The sequence below is a fragment of the Muntiacus reevesi genome, chromosome 13, assembly GCF_963930625.1.
Source record: "Muntiacus reevesi chromosome 13, mMunRee1.1, whole genome shotgun sequence".
NCBI lineage: Eukaryota > Metazoa > Chordata > Mammalia > Artiodactyla > Cervidae > Muntiacus > Muntiacus reevesi.
Window position 1 is genome coordinate 36,539,897 of NC_089261.1, and position 18,538 is coordinate 36,558,434.

Consider the following 18,538-nt stretch of genomic DNA (forward strand, 5'->3'; position numbering starts at 1 on the left):
GACTGCCTAAGCTGAGTAAGACACTGACCATGCATCTTAAGGCAAAAAGATTTTTTTTCATGGTTTATGAAACAAACTTTGGGTTCTTAGTAATTGTCCAAACACTCAAGCAGATAAAAAGTTCTTCCTAAGGAATATTTTTCCACACCCAAAGGCAATCTTTTGCTCCATTCTATTCAGCGGCAAAAGTACAAGCAACACTCAGTTTTCATAACTTTGTCATCCACTCCCCTGATTTATAATGGTGGGACGGGAAGCCCACCTGCCTAAGATTACTTGGAGTACCTATTAAAATTCAGATTTCTGGATCCCATTCAAGATGAACTAAATCAGAATCTCTCAGGGCTGGGGCCCTGCAATATGGGGGGAGGTTGAAATATGTATATTAAATGAGCATCCTTTGCGATTCCTATACACACTGAAGGTTGGAAACTTCCAGTATAAAAACAACAGAGCTATCCTGGATCAGTGACCCCAGACGAGGAGGCCTGTAAACACTTGTCACACTAGTCCCACCAAAAGCCAAGTTGTAGTAACATGTTTGAGCATGCCAGGTAAGGGACAATATTTGCCTTCCGTTCATTTAGATTCTCTATCCTTTATTACCACTTAAAACCTGCTCTTCCTGTACCAGATCCTTCCTTCCAGTTCTCATTGCCAACACTAGCCTCTAGATCTTAAACGCATCATGGTTGGTTAATTACAACAGCTTTCCAGCTGAGATGGCATGAGAGAAGCCGACTAAACTTTACTGAATATCTGGTGTATGTGCATGCTTTTCATGCACTATCATCTTTACTTCTCCGAACATTGCTATGAAGCAGGTATTATTTTTCCCTGTTTCATAAATAAGAAAACTTATTAAACAGTTCAAAAGGAATTGGGTTCAAAAGAAATTGGCCAAGGTAATACAGAGAGTAAAATCCAAGACTGGGATCCAACCTAGGGCCTGTCTGACTCCTGTTCTCTCTCTCCTGCTGCTTCTGATTTCCTCTTTGTACCCCACAGCCACCCCCAGCAGCTGGTGCTGCTTCATTTCTGCTTTTACCATCACACTTCTCTTAAAAACAAAACATAAAAACAAACGAGGTCCTCCACCTGGTTTTTCCAGGATGTTGACAGCCTGCCCCACTCTTCCTAACCGACCTTCTTTTCCTTGCTCCTCAGATTCATTCCTCACTGTCCTACAAACATATTATATTGCTTATTTCTGTACTATCAAGGGTAGTAAGCATATTATTCTACTTATTTTGGTTCTATCAATGGTATTCCTATACCATCAAGGATATTTTTTGAAAAATTAGCAAGGTGCTTTTCTCTTTTGCAAGATCTTTTTACAAGATCTTGGCCCTGGTTAACTTGGGACGTCTTGCTTCAACCTTGGAGGTAAAAGGTGGAGTATAGAGTTGGGTGGGTTTAGGGGAAAATAAGATAAACTTTAGAGGAGGAGTGCACATAGAGAGAGTAAGGTTATGTTTAAGTTTTGGGGGGGTTTTGCAAGAAAAATGGGATTTTGCAAGCAGAATCTGGGAAAGGGGAAATTGTCTTGAGCAAGGATTTGTTTAGTTCCTTTAAGTCTCTAATGAATTCTGACAGAACCTGATCCCTGACTGCTCTCATCATGTAGACAGGGTAGTTCTCCCACTTTTAACAGTAAAGCCATGATGCTTACTCTCCTGGGAGAGAAAGAAATAACAGAAAGGAAGTCAGAGCCAAGGTGTGGATCCAATAAGTGAGGAACCCCTGAGGGTGGGGGGGCGGATTCTTGACCCGATGGTTTGATCTGGAGATCAGAACAGTCCTGCCTGGTTACGAAGGGCATGGTTTGGGCTTTCTCGAGCCACCCTCAGCTCCCATGTAGTGTGGACGCTGCACTGAGAGCCAGGGAGCCTGCCCCCAGACTAGAGATGACCGCTGGTCATGAGACGATGTTGCAGCTGTTCGGAGAGCTCTGTAGCCCCAGGAGCTGAGCTGAAACCACACACGCCAGAGAGCACATCCGGGTGGCAAAGGCAAGTCAGCCAAGATCGAGGCACTGCCACTGATAAAGCAGCACCCGAAGAGATAATGAACAATGCCTAGAGACCAAAAGAGTCAGAGAATCCCCCTATCGCCCCTCCAAGGGACACATAAACTCCCCTCCCCCAAAGGCCAGATGCTACTGAGAAGAGCAGGGGAAGGAGCGACTTTCCAAGAACGTGAGCAAAGGCTTCTCCGGTAGCTCAGGCGGTAACGCTTCTACCAAGAACATGAGCAATCTTACCCAAGTAAACAAACTTATAGAATCAAACTAAGATGAATGAAACTGGCCTCACAGCATCTCTCCTGAGTGCCCTGAAGCAGGGATGGTCATGCGGACCAGAAAGAGACCGCAAGGAGACCGCAGGGAGGAATCCATAAGCAAAGGTCCCTTAGACACCAGCTCACGGCCCAGGAAGACACTGTCCTAGTTGACTACATCCCTGTGATAATGTAGGGCATGCCCTCCCTTCTTATTAACTTACATAATTGCTTAATTAACTGCTTAATTTACTGATTGTTTCATTCACTTGTTGAATGAGAATACATGTCTGTTAGCAAGCAAAAAACAAAACAGAATTTGAAAAACTAATTTAACCCATAGATTGAACATCTGGTCACCTTCTTTCTCCCCTCGTCAGCAGGTGGGATGCTCAGGGGAAAGGCCTGTTCTGCAAGCTACATGTCACTACATGCCCATCCAACTCATTCCACTCTCTTGTTCCTGCTATACACTTGCCTCTGGGGTGTTCCTTTTGTTTCCAACCTGGGCATACTCTTATTTTGGCCCTTCATCAATTCAAATCCCTCCTACCTTCTGTGGTCCAGCTTGCATCACACCTCTGAAAACAGAGGGTAAAACTTCACAGGATTAATAACTAGAAGACCTGCATGGTTCTGTTCACTCTGGAACCTTTCTGAAACTATTATGGACCATTTCAGTCTGACCTTTTGTATTACTGCTAATCTGCCCATAAACCTATACTTCCCCCTCCCCCACTCCTTGATTTTGTCTCCTGTGATATTCATGTCCCCTAAGTTTGATTGAGAATAAATGCCCTATACTTCCTACTTAATTTTTCACACTTCTTAGCCACCTCTATAGTGCCTGATATAGCGCATTATATGTTCAAAAATACTCGTCAGCTGATGCTAATTCTACAGATAAAGTGACTCACTCAGAACATTAGCTTCCTTAAGGTTACTGAAAGAAAGAGAAGTGAGAGTTCAGAGGCTCTCTCAGTAGTGTTTCTCTACTTTACCATACTGTCTCTAGGGAACAAGAAAAATGAATAACAAGTTGCAAATCAAAATAACACTATTAAAATGCATGCTTAGGAACTTCCCCGGTGGTCCAGTGGTTAAGACTTTGCCTTCCAAAGCAAGGGGTGTGGGTTTGATCTCTGGTCATGGAGTTAAGATCCCACATGCCTTGTGGCCTAACCCTCTGCACCCCCCAAACCCATAAAAACCAGAAACAATAATGTAACATATTCAATAAAGATTTTAAAAACGGTCTGCTGCTGCTGCTGGTAAGTCGCTTCAGTCGTGTCCGACTCTGTGCGACCCCATAGACGGCAGCCCACCAAGGCTCCCCTGTCCCTGGGATTCTCCAGGCAAGAACACTGGAGTGGGTTGCCATTTCCTTCTCCGATGCATGAAAGTGAAAAGTGAAAGTGAAGTCGCTCAGTCATGTCCGACTCTTAGCGACCCCCTGGACTGCAGCCTACTAGGCTTCTCCATCCATAGTATTTTCCAAGGCAAGAGTACTGGAGTGGGGTGCCATTGCCTTCTCTACATCTCCCCCAAAAAAATTCTTAGAAAAATATATGCTTAGCTGGTGTGTTGGAAAACTTTGGTTCTATGAAAACAGTTTCTAAAATGGCTCTTCGGATTGAATCACAAATTCTTTAGCACTCAGCAACAAATGAACACTAGTAAAGAAGTCACCTCAAATCTTTTATTTAAATGATGTTAAGAATCAACCAACTAGTCAATCCATCTAGCAAAGTAAACACCATCACCAGTGTGAGCTAAAGCACTAAGAATAACAGTCAAATTGCTTTAACTATTTCGTTCACCACACTGAAGAAGCAGAAGGTGCCCACCGGCTAGGTTCCAGTCTGTCCTTCTGTGAAGGGAAAAAAAAAAAAGTAGAAGGAGCCTTGGAAGATAAGTAGTGAGAAAAGCACAGAGGAGGGGGGACAGGTGTTAGAGAGCAACCACCATGTTAGTTCTCATATTGGGGATGGTGATAATTGGAAGGAGTAATGAACATGGGAAGCAGCAGGCCCTAATAAAGGACAAGACAGTCAGAGATGAAAAGTTAAAATTGCAGACACACGGCACAGCCCCCCTGGCACATGGCACCTGTCGGTGAACGCAGCTGCCCCCGGAGACACCTGAGAGCCACACTCTGTGCCTACACGTGAGTGTGTCTGGGAAAAGGAGAGGGCATCTGACAGCCTCGATAATGTCATCAAAAACAAAACGTTTGGAAAATCTCTTACTCTGTGTATTGAGGAGGCGAAGAAGTAGAGTGGGGGGGATGCTCTGAACTTGAGAAGCCCCAAGAGCATCAGCGCGCAAGGCTGGAGGGAAGGGGCCCAATCGGCTCCACCGTCCCGTGCGGGGGACAGCGCTGCGGCTGCCGCCGCGTCCAGCCAGCTCCTGCTCAGCCTGCATCCACCGCCTCCAGGGCGGCTCAGCAGCGCGTCGTCCCGGAAGCAAGATGAGGCACTCCATTTCAGAAACAGGGAAGCATCGCTTCCAAGTCTAAGGGTTCCCACCCCAGAAAACAGCTAACATGCAGAGATTCCGCACTTACAGGTCGGGGGAGATATTTGAGTCTCCACCGTAATTAATCCCTGAGAGTTTCTGTTGGCCAGTGTTATCTTCAGAATTCTCCATGAATCATTTTAATAAATCTATTAGACATCTGCTAATTTTCGTACATGTCCTAGGGGCTAAGTCGGAGACAAGAAGCTTTGTTGGAGGGAAGCTCCCATCTCTGCTCTTCATCACTTTCTCTGTCCTCTCAGGAAAGCTCCCTGTCCTCTCAAGGGTCACTGACCCTTGAGCAGCTGAGACCAGAAAAGCAAAAAACCATTTAAGAGTGTACTGTTCCCTCCGATGGTCTGCTGGGAGCAGAGGTAAGGACCCCTAACCACTGCCTGCAAGACTTCTTGGAGACTCTTCTTAAACATATGTGCCCCCCAAAACATTCAAGTAAATGCCTTCTAGAACTTAGATGTTTCTGTTTCCAGGAACTACATTTTGTGTGTAACTCCACTGAACTGACTATTGAGTTGCTTTATGATTGTCTGCTTTCATGCCAGTCTCCTCAACAATAACTGTAACATGTTAATGCTTCAGGAGAAAAAGTCCCTGTATTTCTGTAGGCCTGGCTGTTAGTACATGACTAATGAATATTTATCTGTTGGAGACATACATATATGTGTGCTTAAATCAGTATTTAAGACTGAAGGCTTTGAAAACAGACACTCTTCAGATTAAAGAATACCCTTGGTCACGTGAAATAATGTATGGAAGCAGCGGTGGAGGGGAATTTGGAGTAATTCTTCTATAAAAAAGAACACTGCGAAAACTTTAACATAAACTAATTATCAGGAATTAAAGTAACATAAACAATCATTCTTCTTTAAAAGCAGATTACTGCTTAATCACACTTAATTCTTAATTACACTGCAAAATGTAACTGATGAATCTTATAGCTCTTGATTTCAATCTTACATAAAGTTGTTTTGTCAGGATAATCTGAGGGCAAACAGAGGATACATCTTAGAATTAGTGAGCTCTTATAGTTAATAATTAAGCTTATCTTCAAAACCAAACTCATTCATAAAACTCAATATTTTCGAAGACAAATTTTTATTATTTCAGGAAGATCAGTGACAATGAAATTAGACGTGAAATACAAATTCAGTCTATAACTGAACAAGAATTGAGACAATAATGAACTCAATAATAAAATAAAAAACCTCTACTGACCTAAGAGAAGCTCATATTTGTCTATTTATATTAGTCACTATCGATTATATATATATAAACCTCTAATGTTATTAAAAGCAAAAAGATCTTGTTTTCTACCATTATCATCCATATCCGAAGTCAAAAGTCTGAGGTTTTTAGATTTTTGCTCCCATCTCATCACCCTGAGATCTAGTTTTCAACAGAAAATCCATATACATCAGTCCTATTTGACAAAATGTATACAGAAATGCAAAACTGGTGTAGAATATTTAGTACTGTCAAGCTCTTTCCTTAACAGGTTGTGTACCTGTGGACATGTAATTCTCATTTTTTTAAAAAGGTCTATTCTAGGACTAAATTCATACTGTCACCTATTATTTGAATAGTGAAAAGAAAGGGAGTTTTCTTTTGAACAGGGACTTTTTTTGACTAGATAAGTGTAGACAAATATCCCCAACCTAGATGCTAAATTTTAAAAAAAAATGCTATAACAATCCTAATTAATCTCATAAAGTCACTTCTGAGCCCCTTATAAATAAGTGTGAAGTTGGCAGCCCTAGTTGCCAACTCCGGACCTTTTGTCTGGGGCCAGATTCCTCTTTGTACACCCTCCATAGGCCATTCATCTGGCTCCTCTGCCAGACTGACGCTGTGGTGTTGACTGCCTGATGAGGGCAATCTCACCCCTGAGCCAGGAAGTTGAAAGTATTCCTTCCTATGGAGAGCGGAGAGCTCTGCAAAAGCAGTTTTCCTCCCATTACATTTCCTGTGAAGTTTTACAAGGAGAAAACATGAACAGACAGACACCTGCTACCCTAGCACAGTAATGAAAAACTCCTGAAGTTCTAACCTAGTCTTCAGATGATGTCCAGGATCCTTTCACCTCCTAGATATTAAGAAAAGAGAACCCTATCAATGATATTTGGCAGGGGGTCAACTGTTCCTTGAGACATTCTTATCTCCTCTCTCTCTGTTCCTGCCCTGTTCTAAATTCTCCTACTGAGCTTACAAACTTTCTCCAGTTGGTCTGCCATCAGTAGTCAAATTGAAATGATGAATTAATTGAATCTCATAAATGAGTTAACACTTAATTTCCTGTGCTGCTCCTCCTAGGAGTAAATGCCTCTCAAATTTCTCTGAGGAAGACAGAAATGCTTAACCCAAGTCCACAGTGTAAACAATACAGTGAAGGGAACTGGAGATTTCAGAAGGCCTGGGACTGCCGTGAATTCAATGATGACCTCCAGTTTCAGTTTTTCAACTTGTTTAAGAAGATGCCCAACTAGATGAAGTCCTTTTCGACTCAGACATTCTTTTCTCCTTCAAAACACTGTACATCAGTTAAATCTGGGAAGTGTGGTTCTAAGATGATTTCAGGTGGGGCACTTCAGATGACTGACAGATCACACTATAAAGATTACTGTTTACTCCATTAGTCTAACAAGATCAGTCATAATTAGTCTTAAAAATTAATTAATCTTCCTTCTTCAATCTTGGTCCTGTTAATAATTCTGTCTTCACTTAGACTTAAAATGAATACCTAAAACACAACTGTAGGGATGTTTGCTTTCAAGATGATGGAATAAAGGCCTTCTTCACCCCTTCACCTCTTGAAAATTACCCCCCTAAACAACACAGAGAACAAAAAACACAAATTTCATCTTCCATGAATCAGAAGTACTACAATATATGAAAAAGAGATAAGTCAGAAAAATGGTGAGTGATTTGACAGAGAGAAGGAAGGTGCAACCAGAGTGCTTGTAACAAAAAGCAAGCCGGTCCACCCAATACCAGAAAAGACTAGGAAATTAAAGGCAAAAGAAATCCCACAAGAGACAAGGCAGGAGCCTAAAATGGAGGAATGAGCTAAAATCTTGTGTAAGTGATATGTAGTAACCCTCCCCCTAGATCGCTGACCTCCAACTGATATGATCAAGTGACAGTCCTCCCCCATCCCTATAAGAAATATAAGATACCAAATCGCTGAAGAAATAGTAACAGAGATTCTCTAAATGTGGAGATACCAGGCCCAGGGGAGGCTAGGAACCTAAGAACAGGGAGATCCCCGGCCAGTTCTAGAATATTAACAGCCAGGTTTATTACCTCCCAATCCTTTTTCCCTTGAGAAATTAAAAAAAAGAAATATTTCATCTCTGAAATAAGACAGAAAGCTATAACAAAGAAATACTCATTAGACAAAAAAAGCTCTTAGAGATTAAAAATATAGTAGATAAAATGGGGGAAAAAACTCAGTGAAAGTTGGGAAATATAGTCAAGGAAATATCTCAGAAAGAACAGAAAAGACAATCGCTGGAAAACATCATAGAAGAGATACAAAAACTAGGGGATCAGTCCAAGAGATCCAAAATCCAAATAACAGAAATTCCAGAAAGAAGGAAGAAATATGAAAATAGTGCATAGGAATAATAAAACGAATAATACAAGAAAACCTCTCCAAACCAAAGGGTATAATATCCAAATACTGAAAGGGTTTATCAATGAAGCATTCACTGAATTAAAAAAGACTCGTATCAAGGCATCGTTTAGACATTTCAGAACAACACTAACGAAGAGCTCAATCTAAAAGCTTCCTGAAGAATAAAAAAAGAATTAAAAATGACAAACCAAGTCAGAGGGTTTTAGAAGGGATATCTCCAGAAAAAACACACAGAGACTAAAGGATTTAGCTGAAGTGGAAAGAACAAGACAGAAAAAATATGCCAAGAAAAACAACTAATTATAAAAGAAAAGAAATGCAATTATACTATACTACTTGATTCTGCAGTGAATAATAATTACATGATCATCATAATGAATTATTAACCACAGATTGTGATAAATCATGTGATGGGAGGATGGGGGAGAATAAAAGTTACAAGTGAGTGAAATGTTCACCTGAGAATACTGATGCTATCTAAAACACATGAATAACCGGAATGCAATACTTAAAGGAGTTGTAAGTGTAATGAAATGGAGGGGGCAGGAAGAAAAAAGGGAGAAAAACAGGGAACTGTCATGGGCTTGCTGTTGATCTTACAAGTCTTTTTTTTTAAGCATTAAGTTTTAAAACTATATTCATGCATTACTTTGATATTATACAAAAATAATTTTGGACTTCCCAGGTGTATCTAGTGGAGATACAAGAGAGGGGAGTTTAATCCCTGGGTCAGGAAGATACCCTAGAGAAGGAAATGGCAACCACTCCAGTTTTTTTGCCTGCAGAATCCCATGTACAGAGGAGCCTGGCTGGCAGACCATAGGGTCGCAAAGAGTCTGATACGTCTGAAGCGAAGTAAGCAAGCAAGCAAAAATAATTTACAACAAACCAGCAAAATGACTCTATATTGTACATAGTGAAATTACTGCTCTGTGGGATAAACTAAAAATACAACTCAAAATGTCAGATTATTAAAGGTTTCAAGTCTAACATTCATTGGATGGACTGATGCTTGAAGCTGAAGCTCCAGTACTTGGGCTATCTGATGCAAAGAGCCAACTCCCCGGAAAAGACGCTGATGCTGGGAAAGATTAAAGGCAGGAGATGGGGACCACGGAGAATCTGAGATGGTTGGATGGCATCACTGACTCAATGGACATGAGTCTGAGCAAGCTCCAGGAGATGATGAAGGACAGGGAAGCCTGGCGTGCTGCAGCCCATGGGGTCACAAGAGTCGGACATGACTGAGCGACTGAACAAATCTAATGCCGTGCTGTGCTATTCTTGACAATTATAACTAAAAAGAAACCTGCCTCTTCCTTAACAATGCTAGTCTGACTTTGGTCCTTAAAGTCCAAATTCCTCTGGAATTCCTCTGGAGATTCTCCAGTGACAACCAAGCTAAGCCGAGGTTGAAAGAGTGTCACGGGCCAGCACCACAGAAACTAACATTCAAGTAGATAATCTGAGCTACAGGCATTGTGTGATCATCTTCAGATCTCCTATCAAAGCTGAGCATCAGACACTCTGGCATTTTTTAAATCTTCTAATCACTCTGCAGCTTTATTTTATATAATTTTCAAAATAAAAATTGCATATATTTATGGAGTATAATAATAGGATTTGATATACATACACAGTGGACCCTTGAACAACAGAGGTTTGAACTGTGCAGGTCCATTTGTACACATATTTTTTTTTAAGTATATTGGAAAACGATTTGGAGATTTGTGACAATTTGGAAAAAAAAAAAAACTTCTGAACTCTGTAGCTTGGAAATACTGAAAACACTAAGAAAAAGTTAGGTATGTCATGAACGCATACGATGTATGTAAATACTAGTCTATCCCTTAAGTAGGCATAAGGTGAGTGACATTTAATTATCATATGCTTAAATAATTATATACTTTAAATATATTTAATAAAAATAATGTTAGTTTTGTTACTGCTTTATAACTCTGCTTTCAAAGAATTACATTATCATATAGTATGCTCCTGTCTCTCTCCTTTCGTCTCTTCCAGTTGGAGAAACTGCAGCAGCCTATCATCACAGTTAAGTGGTTTTAAAAAAAACAAATAAAAAAAAATAAAAAAACAAATCATGTTTCCAATACTGTATCATGAAGATGTCACAGTAATATTGTATGCCATAAAAAGTTTGCAATGGTTCATTCTTTAGCCAATAGGCTGAGCTACTGTGAAGCAGCCGTATCAATTATATCAGGCTACCCTAAAAGCAATCACATTGCTGCTTCTTTGTTATCAATGCAGGAATCATTATACCTGCAAATAAACATGAATTTTTTTCACATTATTTTTTCATTTTTGATATCCAGTGTTAGTAATACATAGAACATCTACAGTATTTTGTATAAGACAACACTTGTAGGTACTGATAGATGGTTAATTTTGCAAACAGACAACATAAGCATGGTGTGAATACATATAGTGCAATACTGTAAATGTAAATTTTTCTTATGATTTTTTTAAAAAATTAACTTATTTTTAATTAAGTATAATTGCTTTATAATTTTGCATTTGTTTCTGCCACATAACAACATGAATCAGCCATAGATATACATATGTCCTCTTCCTCTTGAACCCCCCTCCCACCTCCAACCCCATCTCAACTCTCTAGGCTGCCACAAAGCATCAGATTTGAGCTCCCTGGATCAAACAGTACATTTCCACTGACTATCTAATTTTCCACATGGTAACGTATATGTTTCAATGCTACCCTCTCGATTCGCCCCACCCGTCCTTCCCCGCCTGTGTCCACAAGTCTGTTCTCCATGTCTGTGTCTCCATTGCTGCCCTGCAAGGAGGTTTATCGGTACCATCTTTCTATGAACAGATTCCATATATGAGCATTAACATACAATATTAGTCTCTCTCTGATTTATTTCACTCGGCATAATAGGCTCTTTCTTGATAACATCTTCTTGCTCTAACTCATTCTCCTGAAGAATGAGTGCCTGTGTGTGCTCAGTGACTCACTTATGTCCAACTTTGGTGACCCCGTGGACTGAAGCCCTCCAGACTCCTCTGTCCATGGAATTTGTCAGGCAAGAAATCTAGAGTGGGTTAGCCATTTCCTTCTCCAGGGGACCTTCCTGACCCAGGGATCGAACTCGCATCTCCTGCATTGTCAGGCAGATTCTTTACCACTGCAGCACCTATTGAAGAATACAACTGTATAATAAAAAAACATATAAAATATGTGTATTTTGTACACATAAACAATGTCTTTGTTATCTGCAAGGCTCTGGTCAAGAGTAGACTACAGTAAGTTTCAGGGGGAGTCAAAAGTTATATGTGGATTTTAGACTGTGGGGCGTGTTGGTGCTCTTAACCTCTGTGTTATTCAAGCGTCAACTGTACAATAGAGAAGTGATTACTACAGGCAAGGTAATTAACATATCTAGCTCCTCACACAGTTATCTTTGGGGTGTGTATTAATGAGAAACCCTGAAATCTACCCTCTTAGCAAACAGCCAAAATACAGACACAGAGTGTCATAAACTATGAATGGAAAAAGAAACTGTGGTATATACGTATGCAATGCAGTATTATTTCACCTCAACAAAGGAGATACTGCAATTTGTGACATGGATGAATCTGGAAGACATTAGGCTAAGTGAAATAAGCCAGGCACAGGGGAAAAAAAAAACAAAACTGCGTGATTTCACTTATATGTGGAATCTTAAAAAGTCAAATACATAGAAGCAGAGAGTAAAACCATGGTTACCAAGGTCTGGAAGGTGGGAAAACTGGGGAGATGTTGGTCAAAGTGTACAAAGTTTCAGTTATGTAGGATGAATAAGCCTAGAGATCTTAAGTAGAGTATGGGGACTATAGTTACTAATATTCTATAGAATACAGAAGCTCTGTTATTGATTTACTAATTAATCTTTAGAAACTGACTTGACTTCACTATGTATCAGTTTCCTCATTTACCAAATGATAAAACCTGCTTTAAAGAGGTGTGATTCAAGTTAATTCATATAAATAACAGCATGAGGTATTACATAAATACAAATTACAGCTTTTATTATGACAAATTCTTGACAGCATGTCTTCCAAGAAAAACTAAACAGAATCTTTTCTTCTTCTTTTTTTTTTAAAGTATGTTCATTGCTTTTTTTTTTTTTTTTTTTTTTTTTGGCCTAGCTGCTTGTAAGATCTTAGTTCTCAGACCAGGAATTTAACTAGGGCCACAGCAGCTAAAGCACTGAGTCCTAACCACTGGACTACCAGGGAATTCCCCAGAATCCTCTCTTGCAGAAGCCTTCTCTCTTCAAGATAACACTGCTGAGAAATCTAATGGTTTTGTGCATGTACGCTACAGTGTAAGGGATGAGTAGACTAAAAGTAGACTCAGAAAGTTTCTCTCTCTCTCTTTCTTTTTTTTTTTTTTTTGGCCAAGCTATTCAGCTTGTTCCCCAACCAGGTACCGAACACGGGCCCTTGACAGTAAATCCTAACCGCTGGGCCACTAGGTAATTCCCACCAAGTTCCTCTCTTGATTTACCAAGTGTTTGCCAACTGCGGGTCAATTTTTCCCTTTTCATTTTATTTTTAAACTTTTTATTTTCTGTTGGCATATAGCTGATTAACAATTGCTGTGATAGTTTCAGGTGGACCACAAAGGGACTTAGCCTTACTATTCTTCCCTTTTCTTGAAATTCTTCTCTCTAGGCAGCCTCTAACCTTTACCTGCTGCTTCATCTTTTTCTGTGTCTTTTGCTTGCTACTCTTTCTTTTTGCCCCTCTAAACAAAGAAATTTCCCTCAGAAAACTAACTCAGGCTTCCTTTGTTTCTCTCTTCACACTCCTTCCTTGTGTAATATCATGAATTTACACAACTTAAAAACAATTCCCATCAGACAGCAGACTCTCAAATTCTCTCAAGCTTTTAACTTACATTCCTTTCTCCCTGTTTGACATGTATTTGAAAATTATCTGAAAAGTCAGATGATTTAGTTTCTTTTTTTTCAACAAGGACACCATGATCTTAGTCATCTACATCAAAATCACGAAATCACCTCTGACCCTGCTTTCTCTTTAAACCCCTCATGGATAGGCAAATTCCCATAGATTCTTTCTGTGTATCCCCCCTTCCTATTTCTCCCTATTCCATCCCACCAGTCCTACACTATCACAGATCCTAATCTCAGCCTGGAAAGCCACAGTATTTTTCTAAGTTATTTACTCATATTCTGCCAATTGCCACTTCAATCCATCCCCTTCTCAGAATGACTTGGATCAAACCTTTGCTGCTCTGAAAAAATCAATGACTCCCTATTGCCTCTCCTTGATATAGAAGATCCTATACATTAATGCCCCAAACTAATACATCCAGCTAAATCTCACTGCTCTCTTACACATAATCTACATTCCAATAAAACTTAATATTCCCTTAACATTCCCTGGATATGCCAGGCACTTTGGAATAGGGGACGAAGTGAGGTGGGGTGCTTGAATTAACTGCCCATTCTCTTTCTGCCTCCGATCTTATTTACCTTTTCAGGCTCATAAAAGGTTTTCTTGATTTCTCCACAATCTTACGTTATCCATTTCCTCTTGGCACTTGACTCTGCAGAGCTCTCTCCTCGTATGTATGTATTTATGCACTCATTCTACTCTAATAGCATAATTATTTACGCCCAGCTTCATTTCCACCTCTCCCTTACGAGATTTGAAACTCCTTGAGTGCAGTAAAGTTGCCGTACTCATCTTTGTGGCTTGCTGTACCTAGTCTGAACTTTGCACATGTAAATGTTTAAGGAATGTCTTCAGATTAAAACTCACAAGAACTGACTTCAAATGCTTTGGAGTTCATTAAATATTTTTAAAAGCTTTGAGGCTGAATTAATCATGCAAACGGTATACTACTTGTTCCTAGGTTTGCAAACAATTGGGAAAAGGGAAGTCTTGGCTTGAATCAATGGCTACATCAAAGAATTTTATCAAAGGGTAATTAAAAAAAAAAAAAAAAACCTCTTGCTAGTGATACAGCAGATGACATTATTCCCCCTGAGTCGGTCTATTTAAAATTCCCAAATGAAATACTGGAGCATGGAGCAGTGAAATGAGCAAAAGTGTTATGTCAAGGAATCTTTTAGGTAAAAGAGGGATTCTACCCTCAGCATCCCTCAGACTGTTAAATTCGGCTGTTCTATTCTGCCTACTGAAAATGACCCTGGGGCTTTGATAGACTGGGTATCCTTCTCCAATTTCATCCTGGGGCTGTGTTCACTCTCTGAGTTATTAAACTGTGGCCATATTCCATTCAAAGTTGGAATAAACAGCTAATCTCTGCTACAAATATCAAGTTAGTCTCTGCTATTACCAAGTGACAGGCCTGGAAAAAACATGAAGAGCTTGCGGCTCTGCCTTCAGAAAGAACGTTTATTAATGCGTATCTCCTTCACATGACAGTCTTTTCAGCCGCTTTACAAAGTAAATATACGACAACATTTACCTGTTGAGTTATGTAAAGTCAGCAGACAGCCAGGAAAGATATTCCATTACCAGTTAGACAGCAAGTCTACATTAGAATTTGTCCCAGCGCTTTGTGTGATTGACCTCAAGCTTCAAAAAGCAAAGAGTGTAATCTCTGCTTCGCCCTACTTTCTCATATAAGCGCTCTCTGGTGTCCCATTTAGTGTGGATTTAAGACAAAAGAAAAAAAAAATTTAAGAATCAAGAAATTGAGTTGGGTTCTAAAAACCAAACTGGCAAAAGGGAATATGGACAATGTCTTAAAACCGTAAGGGAGGCGAGGAAGCGAGCTGACCGGGGTTTTAATCTCAAAGGACCTACCTTCCGTCCATTCCCTGGGCCATTTCCACTCCAGGTAATCTTCAGCAATAACTGAGCCACGTTGGGATGCGTCGCTCATTTAAAATCAGAAACCTTTCCCAGCCACTGAGTTCTCTTTTTACTTAGGCCGGTCCAGCCGAGTTAGGAGCGGACCCAGACCAGCTCAGCCTTGCACTATCCTGCCGGGTCGAGGTCGCTGCAGAGGCTTCACACCCTAGCTGTGTGCAGCTCGCGGGCAGCAGGGGGCGCTGCGGAACCTCCGTCCCTTCCCGGGAGAACCCCTTCCCCGGCCCAAGCGGTTAGCGCCGCCCGCAAAGACCGGCCCCGAGGTCTCTACCTATCTGTGCGTTCTTCCTAAAAAGACGGTAACCCCGCGACACGTCCAAGGTACGTGACAAAAGAGAGTATGCACCCTATAAAACGAACCACTTTCTTCTTCATCCTCTCTGCGTCTCAGAGAGGTTGTTTCCAAGATTTGGAAATGAAGAAAAGTTGTTCTTACTCACTCATTAAAGCGCGGACCTCTACCTTCCTTTATAAAAGGAACAGCTACTGAACCTGAGCCGCCTGGGAACGCCAACCAAGTAGCTCTACGGCGGTTCCCGCGGTGGCCCGCGCTCACTCTCCCTGGGGAGACCCGCTGGGCTTCCGCTCCAGGTTAGCCCCAGCTGTGAATGGACGGAAGGGAAAAGCCGCGCCCGGGCAGACAGACCTTCCACCCACACACCGTCCGCTCCCTTCTCCCCACTCCCGACGGCCGGGAGCGTCGGAAGGGACTCCGGTTCCCGGGGTGTCTCCACGCTGAACGCCGGGGCCTAGGCACACCGTCCCCTTCTCTGACCTCCCGGGGGCAGTTCGAGGACCCCGGGGAACCCTTTCCGCGAGGCGCCCAGACCACCGGCGGCGGTGCGCGCATCCCCGGTTGTAGGAGAGCGGGCGTCTGCTTCCTGGGCAGCGTGTCTGGCGCCCGCTGTTTCTGTCCGCGGGGCTGGTCCGTGCGCTCCAGCCGGGACGGAGACCCCGGCCACGCCTTCGGGCGTCCCCGGAGTCCCTCCACAGAGCAGGACCGAGAGGCGCGAGACCCCGGCCTAGGTCTACCGCCCACCCGAGTTGCCCCGAATAGGACTGCCGCGGAGGGTGGACTTTGGGGGTCCGGGGCACAGCGCGGGGCGGCCAGGGGCGCGCCTGCCCGCCCCCCGCCCGAGGCGCGGGCCGCGGGCCAGCCGGATACTCACATGTCGGGCCCCGGGGAGAAGGGCGGCGGGCAGTAGGCGCGCGGTCCCCGCTGCGGGGGCGCCGAGCGCGGCTCGAGCCCCCCGTTGACGCCCCTCCAGCCCCGCCGGCGGCGCTGCGGCTCCGCGCCTTCGTCCTCGCCCTCCTGCTCCTCCTCCTCCTCCGGCGCGGGGAAGGTCACCCTCGCTTGCTCCTTGCACTTCCTGACCTTGCTGGACATCGCGCCGGCCGCGGTCCGAGCGCGGGGATGCCGGCCGCCGGCCTCGGTCTCCACCGCCGGCGAGGCGCGTTCTCCCCGCGGCGCCCTTTCCCCACCTCCAGCGGGCCCCGGGCGGCCCCGGGCGGGGAGGCAGGAAGAGAGACCCGCGCAGCCGGAGACCGAGCAGTTAGAGGCGGGAGCCAAAGCCGGGTCGCCAGCGTCCACCTTCAAACCGCGGGGGCAGCGGCCGCGCCGGTGGCCGCGAGGAGGGAGCTCCGGGCCGAGCGGGGCGCGGGTGCTGGGGAACGCTCTCCCGCCCCGCGGCGGCGGCGGCGGCGGCTCCTCCTTGCGCGGCTCCTGTCTCCGACAGCATCACTTGCTAGGACAGTACCGTGACTGAGGGCGAAGGAAGAGAGAGGGAGGGAGGGAGGGAGGGAGAGGAGGGGAAGAATCAATTCCTTATCAGACAGCGAGAGCTGGAGAGGAAAGCAGACAGATCAGCAGCCAGGGCATAAAGAAATCAGAGAAACTTCCCTCCCCAATTTCTCCTTTCTCTTCCAGAAGAGCCCTTTTCCCTTTAGAGATACAGGTTTCCCAAGGAAGGGGAAAAGGAAATCGTCTGGCTTGTTAATTTTCCTGCAGTTGTATTTACCATATTCAGCTTTATATTTCTTTCAAGAGGCACACTTGTTCGTTGTGTTACTCACTCTAAAACTTAGTTGAACCTACTGAGGTTTAAGTACATTCCCCTGAGTGCCAAGAATGGTAATGTTTTAATCGTGCAGAATGCTTCAGGTAGATTTTTTTTTAATGAATTTCAAAACATCTAACAAGATTTATATACTTTACAAGAACTATTTTCTGGCAAAATTTAAAGTATCCTTTTTAAAACGTAAAAATTGCCTTTAAAGATTCAAGAGCAGTATTTCTTCTGGGAGAAAAAGCCTCGTGGGATTTTAGACAGAAAGAATTTTAAGGATCAAGAAATTTGTCTCTTTAGAAATAAATATTACTTTAGAATATTATTAGAATTATATACTTTTAACATTATTAAATTATTATTATATAGAATTAATATTATTAGAATAATATAGAAGAGTATTATTTTAGAAATAAGAAAACTGAGCCCTAGTGAGACTGAGAAAACTACTCAAAATAGGTAATAGAAAACTCAGAGCTAGGCAAGTGTATTTTCCAAAGCTTTCTAGTGCCTCAAATAAACACTTTCCAGCAAGTTCAACTTAGAAGAATCACAAATGTACCAGATATGCTATGATGAAATAAGATACTCATTTTTACCTGTATCCAGTTACACTATATGTTTTTAAAGAGCGATTATCCTCAAATTTAAACAAAACACAAGGAAATTTAGCTCTTTTGAATTATAGTCTTAAAAAGTAAATAATATATTGTGTGTTTTATTAAGATGATAATGTCTGTATGTTTAAGGAAGCAATGATATTTATATTTATTTATACATCTGGTACAGAAAAAATAAATACTATCTAGTATCTTACAGTTGGAAACACCTTTCCCATACTAGCACACATTGAAGTCGAAGTGTTAAAATCCTCATAGAGCAAGTTTCCAGACTCCTGCAGTATTTCTAAAGCAGGATTGCTTTCTGCACCCCCAGACCACTGCTTCAGTTAAGGCTTTATCATCCTCCCTGCCATCCAGTCTTTCTGCAGCCCACCTTTTCCCCAAACCATTTCATTCTCCAGGCTACCAGAGAGATCATGCTCAGAGCAAGTCTGATCATGACTTTTCACTGTAAAAATCTCTGGTGGCTTCCCACTGCTTTCAGGTTAAAATCCAAATTTGGCATACCC

At 42.4% G+C, this 18,538-nt stretch overlaps 1 protein-coding gene across 2 annotated transcripts in view; it reads right to left on the minus strand.

Moving 5' to 3' along the window:
* The window catches only part of TRPC3 (transient receptor potential cation channel subfamily C member 3), a 71,146-nt gene extending 54,419 nt beyond the window's left edge, over positions 1-16,727 (minus strand). The window contains exon 1 of one of the 2 annotated variants that reach the window (XM_065904248.1): positions 16,510-16,727. In XM_065904248.1, coding sequence (XP_065760320.1) covers positions 16,510-16,727 — 218 coding nt within the window. The remainder of the gene's footprint in view (positions 1-16,509) is intronic. The other variant, XM_065904249.1, reaches the window with a different exon arrangement.
* Between the last annotated feature and the right edge of the window lie 1,811 nt (positions 16,728-18,538).